Source organism: Aspergillus fischeri, genomic scaffold (genome assembly GCF_000149645.3).
Source record: "Aspergillus fischeri NRRL 181 1099437636252 genomic scaffold, whole genome shotgun sequence".
In the NCBI taxonomy this organism is placed as follows: domain Eukaryota; kingdom Fungi; phylum Ascomycota; class Eurotiomycetes; order Eurotiales; family Aspergillaceae; genus Aspergillus; species Aspergillus fischeri.
Window position 1 is genome coordinate 1,647,399 of NW_001509768.1, and position 12,866 is coordinate 1,660,264.

The 12,866-nt window shown below is 50.1% G+C and overlaps 4 protein-coding genes across 4 annotated transcripts, besides 1 other annotated feature; 2 read left to right on the forward strand and 2 right to left on the reverse strand.

The window, feature by feature from the left end:
* Nucleotides 1-2,844: 2,844 nt before the first annotated feature.
* NFIA_067330 (phosphatase PAP2 family protein) lies at nucleotides 2,845-4,216 on the forward strand (the record flags this gene model as incomplete). Its single annotated transcript, XM_001263462.1, has 2 exons — nucleotides 2,845-3,266; nucleotides 3,328-4,216. 2 exons carry the CDS (start codon nucleotides 2,845-2,847, stop codon nucleotides 4,214-4,216), a joined length of 1,311 nt encoding a protein of 436 aa, XP_001263463.1.
* A 1,410-nt stretch (nucleotides 4,217-5,626) lies between these two features.
* NFIA_067340 (phospholipid:diacylglycerol acyltransferase) lies at nucleotides 5,627-7,641 on the reverse strand (the record flags this gene model as incomplete). The annotated part of the gene is made up of 3 exons (XM_001263463.1): nucleotides 5,627-5,772; nucleotides 5,837-7,244; nucleotides 7,318-7,641. The coding sequence occupies 3 exons, from the start codon at nucleotides 7,639-7,641 to the stop codon at nucleotides 5,627-5,629; spliced, it is 1,878 nt and encodes a 625-aa protein (XP_001263464.1).
* Nucleotides 7,642-8,061: 420 nt separating this feature from the next.
* Nucleotides 8,062-8,765, forward strand: NFIA_067350 (peptide alpha-N-acetyltransferase MAK3; the record flags this gene model as incomplete). Its single annotated transcript, XM_001263464.1, has 2 exons — nucleotides 8,062-8,460; nucleotides 8,535-8,765. The coding sequence occupies 2 exons, from the start codon at nucleotides 8,062-8,064 to the stop codon at nucleotides 8,763-8,765; spliced, it is 630 nt and encodes a 209-aa protein (XP_001263465.1).
* A 517-nt stretch (nucleotides 8,766-9,282) lies between these two features.
* Nucleotides 9,283-11,781, reverse strand: NFIA_067360 (uncharacterized protein; the record flags this gene model as incomplete). The annotated part of the gene is made up of 1 exon (XM_001263465.1): nucleotides 9,283-11,781. One exon carries the CDS (start codon nucleotides 11,779-11,781, stop codon nucleotides 9,283-9,285), a length of 2,499 nt encoding a protein of 832 aa, XP_001263466.1.
* Nucleotides 11,782-12,194: 413 nt separating this feature from the next.
* Nucleotides 12,195-12,833: a mobile genetic element.
* Nucleotides 12,834-12,866: the final 33 nt, after the last annotated feature.

Below are 12,866 nucleotides of genomic sequence, written 5' to 3' on the forward strand. Positions count from 1 at the left end.
GATGACCATCTCTTCCGGGCGCAATAATTGGTTCGCAGGTCATTCTTCGACATGATGCACGATGATGTAGCCAGGGAGTGGAAGAAAGATGCGCAAGGTATCAGTACATCATGGACTGTATGTTGAGTAATATATATAACTATCTCAATCAACCTTTGAACCAAAACGCACTGATTCATTCATATCCGCATAGTTAATCTTGATATTTTGAGTAGCGAGTACGAGTACTCATCGAAGTGATGATTTTGTGGCTGTACCTGACTCCCTGGGAATTCCTTGATTCGGCCCAGATCCGCTGGATCGTGGCTCATCATGCTGGCCCAAGCTCCTTTCATCTCGGCGAATCCACTTCGCTCCAGGCAACCGCCAGATAATCAATCACTATTGAATGCTGAACGAGTACGAACGGTCTCCTGAATAGCTGCGAATAATGTAAATATAGATCTCCAAGGCTCAGCTCAGGAGTAATCTCGTGCCGTTGTCAGTAGTACCAGGCAGACAGCAACTGAGCCCTGGGGCCAAATTGGACGACGCGGTTTTCTGAAACTATACAGTCAGACTTAATCTTATTAATGTCAATCAAGATTACGCTTTGATATTGATTATTACTGAGGGTTGTATGGCAGGTACCAAGCGCCATGAGGTAGAGAATTTGTTGCTTACTGGACAGAGGACTACCATAGTCATCACTCATCTGCCATCTCAAGTCAAATAACAAGAAGGAAATGGTACATAGGACCATGCATAAGTGTGGAGTTTCAGACTTGGAATAGAATGAAAGGGCCTTTGTGCACATTAATATTGCATCAAACACACAGCTTCGGATGTAGAACTTTTCATCACACATGCGGCTTGCCGGCTTTTCCAACTTGGCCGCTGTAAATGTCTGTATTAGGTATTGTACGTTGGTAAAATATGTAACTCTGTCAGGTACGAAACCACACTGTATTGTCGTGCGACCCTGTCTTCCCTAGTTGGGAAAGAAACTCGTGTGCCCAATCCTCAGGTACCCTCGAATATGGAGAACTACCTTACTAGAACTACTGCCGTTTAGAATTAGTGATCAATAGACTTGCGGATCATCACCGAGTCTGAACAATCAAAACTTATCCTGTTCTCCATGATGTGGATGGTTTCCTGCGGACCTACCAATATGAATAGTGCTTGTACAATTAGTAAATCTACGGAGTACACAGTACTATGTAAAAAAAATGAGGCTGGTCAAGCTGACTCTGGATAAGAAGCCAGCAGTACTCTGCCACATGTGGCTAATTCCGAAGTTGATGTTGGTATCGGTTCATGCATGACATGATCAGTCCGATAAGAGAACCTCAGACTGCTATGCCGCGGCTCTGTGGAATGCACTCTACGGCAAAAACTCTTCATCTTGTTTCCTGGTTTGGAAGATGAAATCTTTTCAGCGCTATCCCGAGGCCTTTGTCTGGTTCCTCTCGATGTTTCCCGATCCTTTGGGAGCTGTGCCTTGGGTACTGGCTGGAATATCTTACATTATTACGGAGTACGGAGTTACATAACTAAAGGATCCAGGGATGGTCGGCTCTTGGCGGCAAGGCGCTCGGCGATTTCTTTGGTCCGCTGCGGATGACTGTGTGACCGTTGTGGGTTAAGCGAAATTGAGCCTGAAGATCCGCAGCTTCCCATTGGTACCTAGCTTTTCCATAATGTAGCTCAGATGCCAATCAGCCTCAAAGTCAGAGACAATGATTGGATAATCCTTACAAGCTCAGAATTGAGCGTATCGCGGAAAAACTTTGGTACCTTACCATACCGTCTTACCTAATTTCCCATTTTTTCTTTTTCTCTTTGTTTGTCGGGCTGTTGAGATTTGTCACATCTTCTTGCTGGTCGGCGACAGAAATTCCGTTTCCTCCGAGGCTTCCGCCTGCATCCGACCAAAAGGCATGATATGATAATATGGATGATGTATTTGTGTCTCACTCTCAGTGGGTAAGAGCTGTTTGGTTGATATGATATATTCGCATTGCTTGTAGATCAGGTAGCTCCTAATGCAGACAATAATAGAAAGCAAGCAAGCAAGATACCAAGGCCAGCTCATTATCTCAGCAGCATGTACTGAAATTTCCCGAACCAGTTAGGTTGTACCTGGATAGCTTCCATGGCGCCTGAGTGAGGGTGATAGTGACGACATGTTACCAAAACCGACAGTGTATTACAGATACCAGTGTGTTAGCGCCGTACTCGTACCCGTCGTCGTCCGTGGCTCCATCGCCCTTCAATTACTTTGTACTGTTCTTGGGCTTAGATGAAAGGCTGGATGGGGCGCTTCTCTGTCACAGCAAAATCCTCACCATCTCCCCATTTCTCACGTTTTCACTTCCTACTTCTTTTAATTCTCCTGCCTTGCAGTTTTTCATCTCCTCCCCCATAACAACTCTTCTCGCCCTTCCTCCGGCTCCGTGGCCAAATTGTCTTGTGCAGCGCCTCCTAGCGATTTAACCTCGTTCTCGTTGCCCTTGCCTGTCCGCCTTGCGTCAGTACGACCCTTGCAACGTGACCTTCCCCAGAGTATCCTCGTTTGGCCGCTGGAGACCGGAGCTTGCACCCTCATAAACTACCTATTCGGAATCAATTCTCCGTTCTATAGAGATTATCGGATCGAATCTCTCCGCTGTCGACACCTTTCGTCTCTCGGTGATCCTCGCCCTTGGAGTCTCGTCACGTTGACGCCTTGAACCCCTGGCCGCCAGCTCCACATAGGAGACCACACTTCATTCTTCCCCCGCCATAATTGCAGCATCCTCCGTCTCCCTTTCGAGCTCCTCCTGGATCATCAAGCCCGAAAGGATCAGACTCGCCGCAGCGATGAATACCACCCTTCCATCCTGGAAGGATCGGACGCAACACCAGTTCGGCAAGCTCCAGATCCAAGTCCCATGGCGCTCCATACAACTTCTCGTGCCGCACCGTATGCGACGGAAGATTCGGTCCAAGCTGCGCAGTCGGATCTCGCCTACCTCTTCGATATCCTCGCTGCAGACGTCGTTCTCGCCTGTAGATACACTCAGATCGCTGCAAAGTCATCGATGGACGCTCTATGACTTTCAGTATCTTTTGCTGCTGATTGTCGGCATATTCTCCCTGAGCGTTATGGAATCTCCTGGACCATTGGCAAAGACCGCCGCGTTTACGCTACTTCTTATCTCTCTCCTTCTCCCGATTACGCGCCAATTCTTCTTGCCATTTCTTCCGATTGCGGGATGGCTTATATTTTTCTACGCTTGCCAGTAAGTTCACCCGCTCTGAAGCAATTACAATATGTGATGAGTACTCATGTCTGCCTGAAAGGTTCATCCCGAGCGACTGGCGCCCTGCAATCTGGGTTCGCGTGCTGCCGGCTCTGGAAAACATTCTTTACGGCGCTAATATCAGTAACATCCTTTCCGCTCACCAAAATGTGGTGCTTGACGTTTTGGCGTGGCTTCCCTACGGAATCTGCCATTATGGCGCGCCATTTGTGTGCTCAGCGATCATGTTTATCTTCGGTCCCCCCGGCACCGTCCCCCTTTTCGCTCGAACTTTTGGATACATCAGCATGACTGCAGTCACCATTCAGCTGTTTTTCCCCTGCTCTCCTCCGTGGTACGAAAATTTGTATGGCTTGGCTCCGGCTGATTACTCCATGCCGGGTAATCCTGCGGGCCTTGCTCGCATCGATGAGCTTTTTGGGATAGACTTGTACACCTCGGGCTTCAGACAATCTCCCGTCGTTTTCGGCGCATTCCCTTCCCTACATGCGGCCGATTCGACACTTGCTGCTCTGTTCATGAGCCAAGTGTTCCCACGGTTGAAGCCCTTGTTCGTCATCTATACTCTCTGGATGTGGTGGGCTACAATGTATCTCTCGCACCACTACGCTGTTGATCTGGTCGGTGGTGGCCTCTTGGCAACTGTCGCGTTCTACTTTGCCAAAACGCGGTTCATGCCTCGCGTCCAGAATGATAAGATGTTCCGCTGGGACTACGATTATGTTGAGTACGGCGATTCCGCACCCGACTATGGGTACGGTCCAGCCAGCTTCGAAGGAGAGTTCAACCTCGATAGCGATGAGTGGACCGTTGGTTCTTCGTCATCCATCTCGTCCGGCTCCCTCAGTCCAGTTGACGACCACTACTCATGGGAGGGCGAGACTCTTGCCTCTCCTGCCACCGACATCGAGTCTGGAAGGCATTTCTGATCCTGCTCAACCAGCCTTGACACGTACTCCACTGTGTACGTGCTACTGCATTGACTAATGAGACGGCGTTTTCAAACAAATTTTAACGACATGCTTGGTTTATCGCATTGAGCTGATTTCGACACATATATACGTTTAATACGGTTGTGGGACACTCCAGGATTAATGACGGTTGCTTCATATTCCGACATGGGGATGGATTGGCCTGGTTGTGCCCAATCTTCTTCTACCTGGTTTTCGATTATACATGCATTTTTCACGAAACCAGCTGGCCCGCCATGATCGTGACCTCAATTTGAGCTCGAATCTTCCTGGGGGCTCCAGCGATAATTCTTAATGCTCGTTCCGAGGGTGCCACATCGGACATTCGCTTGTACAACTTTTGCAGAACGAACATTTTCACCGATTCCAACTCCAGTCATTCGCTACTACTTTCAACTGGTCGAGACACCTTGCTTCTTTTTGAGCTCGGCCAGGTGCATAAATAATTTACATTCGTGTCGATCGCTAACATTTCACGGCGCCTGGAATTTGGGGGTTTTGATTTCATTGGGAAGGATAAACAACACGGGCTGGGCGCCTTTTGCACGCACTACACTCGCTTAGAAGGGTTCTGATGCTTTTAAATGGTCCTTGCATTGGCATATAGAAAGGGGTCCTCCAGACTCGCTACTGTGGTCCTTTCTCAACCCCACACTCGCTTGCTTTTGACAGTGGGCACCCCGCGGAGCTACGTCTCCATTGATTATTTGGCATCAATCGGAATCGATGACAGGAGGACTGAGCTTACTCACGGTGACTGTCGGGTAGAAGGTGTTCATACAGAACATTCCTCTATCCTCCTGTACCGTCTCGATTCTCTGGCTGCTGCACACAACACACCTCGCTGCACGTTTTCGACTTCCTAATACGACCTAATATCATTCTCGGTTTTCTTCGCTCCGGCTCGCCGCCGCCATTTATAATGGCGTGTCGGCTCGAGTCTGAATTGAGCTTTTTCTCCTTTCTGGCTTCCACAACCTTCCTAGCCCTAGCAGCTTCCCGTGCACAGCGAGGTGATGTTGGATGATTGATCCATAGCATTATCATTATTTTAATCCGGTAGCGTTATGATTTATGAAGAACAGTGATGTACATTATTATGCGGTGATCATCTTTTCTCGTGTACACAATTTTAACCTAATCCGCCGAGAGTATCTTGAGCATGCCAGTCATAGGACATTAGTTTGATTTGTAGAGTCACAGTCTTATGTACGACCGGAGCCCAGGTCTTCTGTGAAAGTAATCTGATATCTTTAGTGGTATATGTACAGCGAGACCGGCAAAGTACAAGCACAGAGTTTGTCGCAAACCACCAATAGCAGAGAGCGAGTATTATAGTGATATTAAGGATTTAAAGAGGACGTGTCATTATTCTTCATCGTATATCTTGACGCGATCGGCGTATTCCTTGATTCTGGAGACAAAGGTTTCCTCGATAAGGTCTCCTTGTCCTCCTGCCACGCGGAGGATAAGCTCGTTCAGCGAGGCGCGCCCTAGGATATCGACGTGATCACCTGATTCATCGTCAGTCAGTAACCCACGGAATACTTGGTTGAATGAGGCGAAAGAGGAAGATACCTGTATTCGGACCACCGCGGGGTGAGAATCGGTCTGGCTCATGCGGCATCTCGAAGACCTTGATTTTCACGCCCGCGGGGTTATACCGTTTGATGTGCCATCCCTTGGCACACATGTATCCTGTGCTGAGCAGGTTAACCGTGCCATCGCCCTCACCCATGAGGACGCCGCGATCTACGCCGTCTGGCGTGGTCACGGTGGTGTCGATGCTGACGTTGAGGTTGACGAGGGGATCGCGTTCTTCTTGGTAGAAGTAGCTGCGCTCCGTCGGCTTGCCCACACCGTAGAAGCAGTAGATCTTCATGTCCGGGGCGAGGGGCAGCCGTGTCTCGAGTGGGTTGAGCCATGTGCGCGGATCGTTCTCGTTCGCCTCGACTTCCTTGGTTGTATGCGCGACGCCGTGCGAATAGCTGTTCAGTACCTGGTCGCGGTACCAATCCTCACTTTGGTCGAGCAGGTAGGTCAGGCTTTCCGTCGTGGTGAGGTTTTTACGGGTCCAGGAGGAGTTGGTTTCGCGGAAGTTGAGGAGGTTGCCAAAGGTCATGACTTGGCCAGGTTGGTCGTCCGGGGCCCAGGTAGAATTGCCCCAGACTGCTTCGCCGCCCTTGGGCAGCATGCTCGATATACCTGGCATGGCGCGGAAGATCTCGGCACGCTCTTCCTTGGACAGGAACTTCTCCAGGCCGTAGACGGCAAAGGCGTTAAGTTGAGCGGTGTCGCGCATCTCGCCCGACAACACTGCCGTCAGGCCCTTGACGGCGCCTAGCATGCACCCGCTAATGTTGATCCAGTTGGCGACGTGCTTGTTGACCCAGTCGCGACCTCCTTTGCCGTGATCTGGATGTTCGACCCATTTGAAGAAGTAGAGAACCACCTGCGAACCCATACTGTGCGACGCTAGAGTCACCTTCTCTCCTTTGACCAGCACAGCCGTCTCGATGTACGACTTGAGACGACTGAAGTATTGGTCGCGGACTTCTAGGTTTAAATAGGATAGCCGCCAATCATATGCAGCCGTAAAGGCGTTGGTCGGGTCGTATCCAATCGTGGCCAGATTCTCAAGAATCTTGTTCCAGATCCAGTAGCCCGTGATAAAGAAATCGGTCGCATCGAACCCCTGGGCTGCGCGTAGCTTGATCCCCGGAGGATCCAATCCAGTCTCTCTGTCCAGCATGATGTGATTCTTCCATTCTGCCTTATCCATGACGAGCGCACGCATCATGCTCCAACTGCCCCAGAGTCTCCGACGAAAGTACTGACGGGATGCCGGGCCTGTGCCCCAACTCTCCAAGCCGGTTGAGATGACACCGGGGATCATAACGATAGGATGTCTGGCCTCGATACCTTGCGCCTGAAGCTGGAGACCGACGGAGAAGGGATCATAGCTGACTGCATCGCGCTCATGTTGCTGTACAGATGCCAAGGGAAGCCGATTAGTATGGAGGGATAACAACTGGCAATGGTATTAAGGTTCAACATACCGTGAACTCTCGCGCATCCCTTACAATGCCTTGAGGAATAACATCGATCAATGCGTCCAGGTTCAGATCCATCAATGATTCGAGACTAATCACATCCTGCTGGTTGGCGAAGAACAAGGCAACAAAGATGCCGAAAATGCCTCCGAGCGCGAAGATGAGTCCATTGCGCCGTTTGCTCTTCGGTCGGGAGAAGAACGATCCGGATTGCGGCTTTTCTTGAATAACAACTGTCTTAGTATCTGGCGATGACTTTCCTTTGTCGTCGCGAGACTTGTCCGTAGTCTGCTGGACGTCGTCGTCCTTTGCCAGACGACGGCGGAGCATGTGGGCGACCGCCAGGAAGGGTCTTAGTCAAACAAAATGCTGCAATTGATGTAGGGCCTAACTCAGACTCGGAGTGTAGCTTGAAGACAGTAACTCCTAAGGCCCAGAGAATCGGACGACAGAACAAAAGTAGATAAAAAGAATTGAAAGTTAAAAGCTAGAAAAAAAAAGGTATCCAAGAACAGCGACGGGCATCGGAATCACATGGGAAGCAGGAACCCGGACGTCATGCGAGGGTCTCAAAATTCCTCTAAGAAGTCTTCTCAGACTACCAACCTCCATCATCCGACACAGCGCAATCACAAGCTTCTCACATCCGTCCTTTTACCGGTTCCTCCAACAGTCTACTGAAAACAAGCTCCACCGTCAAGTCCTTCTCCCACAACAACTCCCCCACCTATTCCCCTCGATGACTCCGTAATGAGCCAGGATGTCTCTTCACCCGCAGAGCCCACAGCTGCTGCTGCTGCTGCTCCTTCAGACCTCCGCTACGTGCGCTACGATGGATCCCGCGAAAGCGAATACGTCTCCGCAATGAGACAGCTTATTTCCAAAGATCTCTCGGAACCGTACAGCATCTACGTCTACCGCTACTTCCTCTATCAATGGGGGGATCTGTGCTTCATGGCCATGGACGATACAAAGGAGAAAGACTTCATGGTAGGCGTGGTCGTTTCGAAACTCGAACCGCACCGGGGCGGCCCGCTGAGGGGGTATATTGCCATGCTGGCTGTGCGGGAGGAGTACCGCGGACGAGGGATAGCGACCAAGCTGGTGCGGATGGCAATTGATGCGATGATAGAACGGGATGCCGATGAGGTAGGTTCACCTGCGAGCAGAGCTTGCAGCGGGGGAAGTTGGAAGAAGATTGACTGACTGCGTTCTATGCACAGATTGTCCTGGAGACGGAAATTACAAACACTGCGGCCATCAAGCTGTATGAGCGCCTGGGCTTTTTGAGGAGTAAACGTCTGCATCGGTATTACTTGAATGGCAATTCTGCCTATCGGCTGGTGTTATGCCTCAAAGAAGGGGTAGGGTCCATCCGAACGAGCATGGATCCGTATGGAGCTCCAGTTCCTCCTCCTGCCCCGGCTCTGCTGCATGAGAACGGCCGTGGGTGAGTTTTACCAGCAGAATTGATGGCAACGCTTGTCCTAACATATTGATGCATTTACGACACATTTGATGATATAGATGATTATGCTCTACCAAATTGAACATGTAAACAACTGGAGTGCTGTTTTGCTAGATGCCAACCCCTGGCTGACTTGAACGGCCCCCTGCGATCTGTGATCCTCTCGGACTCTATTCGACTCATATTTCTATACACACTATATACATTGATGAAGTCGGGGTGGAGGGGTGAAATCTATTTACATGTAATGTACAGAAGAGGTAGCTGAAGGCTGATAAAACCCAACCAATATCCAACCACGAACCTTATACCCATGACTATGCCAATTATCAGCAGTAAGCAAAAATCCGCTCAACATGATATACACTTGGTGGGCTCCATAGCCACCTAATAAACTATACAACGTGCAGGCTCAAACGATGTGAAAAATATGCCATAAAAAGGCGGACTCCGGTGGAAAACGCGAACGAAACGTCAGGGCAATAGTGGACAAAAAAAATGCATTATGCAGGGTTGGCGAAGAGATCCCCCTTGCGGACAGGTATGTGGATGGAATTCTGCATCACCCATTGCGTTGGTCTGGGGATGCCCTTCCATCCACGATCCATCACGGCGGCGGCCTCCAGCATGATGGACAAAGGCACAGATGCCTGGTATCGAGGTCCAATCTCGATATCACGCTTCACAAGCGCCGAGGCAAGGCTGAGTTGCTTCGCGCGCTCTTCCCCGCCTGGCTTATAACCGGACGCAAGATAAGCCACCGGATTGTCGAGATGTTCGTCTGGCACATTGTCCAGAACCGCATCGTCGAAGGGATACACGGACTGACCAAAATCAACACCAACAATGACATTGCCGGCACTAGTGCTCCAAACAGTATCGATCACGTCTCTTTTGTTCCGGGGCACATTCCGTGCAAGCGAGGTCAGAACGGACTGCTTCATCTTGTACGTCACCTGTCTGTGCATGCAAGCATAGCGCCATAGCACGCGACAGATGTTGTAATTTCGGCCTTTGAAAGCAATTAGAAAAAGCATCTCCCATGCTTTTTTGTCCAACTGCGTCTCGGGATGATCCAGACAACGAAACATGTACCGAAGAGCGCACTGGATATCAGAGCGAAACAAGGGCAGGATTGAGTTGACTGTGGCGCTGTCGAGCGCAAAGCCTTGCTGCTCGCATATTTCAAGCAACCTGTCCATTGCGTCGTAGTCTCTCAATCGCACGGTGACACTTAACATCTGATTGATCAGAGTCGGGGAAAACCAGTTGGCCCCGTAGGTATCAATAATCATATTAAAGAAAGCGTCGACATTTTTACCGCTTTGTAGATGCGCCAAGAATGTATCTTGTATCGTTAGATGCAATGCCGTCCGCATCGCACCGGAGTCCGACAAGTAACCCTTCTGCAGCATAAAATTGACAAGACTTGCTTTTGCATTGGGAGAGACGAGACAATCAAGGAAAGCGAGCCAGGTGTAGGGGTTCGGCCGAATGTGCATTCGCGACATGGAGGTGAGGAAACCACGAAAGACCCGGATGTCCTGTCTCTTGGCCGCGGATTTCAGAAGCATATTAAAGGTATCAACTGTCGCGACATGTTCTGCTCTGATAAAAACCGCGCGAGCATCGTCCAAGATTTCATTGTCGAACAGAAATGACAGTGCTCTATTCAATGCCGCAGTCGAAAAATATTCGCGGTTTGCGTCATTTTGGAAAAGAGCGACAAGCGCAGCAGCCACGCGCTCACGGTGATGAGTACCCGGTTTCCCTCTAATGACTTTTGAGGACGGCCGAGACCTGGTCAGTTCCTCTACATGTTCGGCGAACTCTCTGACACTCGATATATTGGCAGACGGGTTGAGAAGTGTGTGTAGTGGCGCAGGTTGCTTGAACGCCTGGTAAAAGTCCCAGACACCTCGGACAAGTGGAACCGGAAGATTCTTGCGTCGCATGGCCTCGATGGAAGGGTAAACCGGGAGGGGGGGTTTCCTTATGTCGACTAGAGGATCACCCTGTTCCTGTAACATCCGTGTCCGCATGATGTGATCCCCGACCAATTCCACACTCCGCTTCGATCCTGACAAAATGACCTTCCTATGCTGCCCTTCGCTCTCGAGGGGGTGCAGCACATGAACACGACACCCGTTGCGAACAGGCACATACCAGACATTCTCCTTCATCGCCATGTCCGTGATGCCCGCCATGAGAGCTACGGTTTCCTCCGGTATAAGGAGCTCCTTCTGCACCGGCCCCTTCTTCGGCCACAGCCGAGACTCCTGTTGCATCTCTTCCAAAAAGTCTCCCACTTTGGTCCACCGACCCCATTTATCTCGTGACCCATGGTCCCTGCCCATCTGCGAGAGATACAGCCTATATCTCAATTTTTTCCGATCCCTAATCGACAAGCTTTCCATGACTCCGATCGCCTTGTCCTTGGCCGGGAAGTTCGTCATTGACGTTTGCGTGTTCGTGAAGATGTTGAATGGCCTCCGGTCCTCTCTTGTAACATTCAGCGACTCTTCGCCCGGAGTTTCCGATCCATGCAGCGATGTTGACGACTCGTGGTCCGCACGGGGGCCCGTTTCGCTCGGTACAGTGTGATGGTTTCCACCTTTATCGCTGGTGCTTTCTATTCCCTGTGGTTGTGTAGGTCCTACACTTCGTGCATGTTCAACATTTTTACGCCCAGGCAGTGAGCCAGCAGGCTGGGCAATGCCGGTCTCGACAGCGGAGTGAGTGGATATCCATCGCCGTGTGAGAATGCCGAAGGACGATTTCCGGCGACGAGACGACGCTCGGAGAAGGGGACGAACGGAGCACAGCGAATCCTCCCCGGAGGGAGTATAATTTATAGACGATATCGATCTCTCTCTTCGCAAAGTCGATGTAAACCAGCGAGGGTAGAGAAAGAGTAAGGGTTCTTCGGGGCCAGCGGCTACGTTGTCCAAGACGGCGGATAGACCACGTCTTCTCAGACACGGATGACCGCGCGAGAACATATGGTAGGACACAGACTGATTCCCAGAGGCATGTGAGGTTGATTCGTCAAGAGAATGCGTCTATGTCGTGTGGCATGCGCACCCTGGTAGAAACTCGACTTGAGGTCAAGCTCGGCCTGGAGTTCAGGAAAATTGTTTGCGGTGCCAGAACGGCAGGCGGTGGGGTTCGGACCGCTCAAGGTTACTCCAGGCGGAGCATCGGACGAATCTCAATTAACGTAATCGGACACCGAGCGAGCCACCCAAATATGATTTCGGCCGCGGTCGAAAGCCATGAGATATTACTACTACGCAATCAAAATGAAGCCATCTCTATATATAAAAGAATCAAATTATCTACTACGGCAGCTAGTTCTAATATGCCCAATTTGATGGCAGTTACTGCATTGTGGTGGTGCACGCTTTTTCTTAGGGATAGGCTCCATCATCTGTATAGCTTCTTGAGCAAGTTGCTGGCCTTCAGCCCCTGTCAGGACCCCTCCAGTAGTAATAAAAGATCTAGGGGCTGCGCGCTTTTGCTTTTGCTTTTCATTTACTGCGCGAAGCTCTGCCATCTGGTGTTGTAATAGAATGACTTCATGCATGGTAGATTCAGCCGCTTTTGCTAGCTGACGAAGTGCTTCATTTGGAAGGCTTTCAGAGTTGCGTTGGATAAGTTGCTTTATATGCTGCATCTGCTTTTGCACCTCAGCAGCAGTATAAGGGGTCTTTGTAATCCATTCCCGCTCCGTAGGTCCAGGTCCATGCGCAGTAGTTGGAGGGGTGATATTCTTAATGGTAAGCTTATCTAGCACCCTTTGTGGATTTAAAGGCACTAAACCAGAAGCTTCAAACCCACTGCGGATATTCTTAGATGATAAGGCCTTTCGTGACTCTTTGTAAAGATCAAGAAAGTTTTCCTTATCAATATGATGAATACCATGTTGGATGCTTCTCATCACCTCTGCACCATATGCTTCCTTTAGGGGTGCAAAGCAGCCAACATCAAGAGGTTGCAGTTTATCAGATGAATGAGAAGGCATATAAAGAGGGATGATTTGATGGTCCTTGCAGAAAGATCAAACTCTGCAGATTCATGGCTAGCA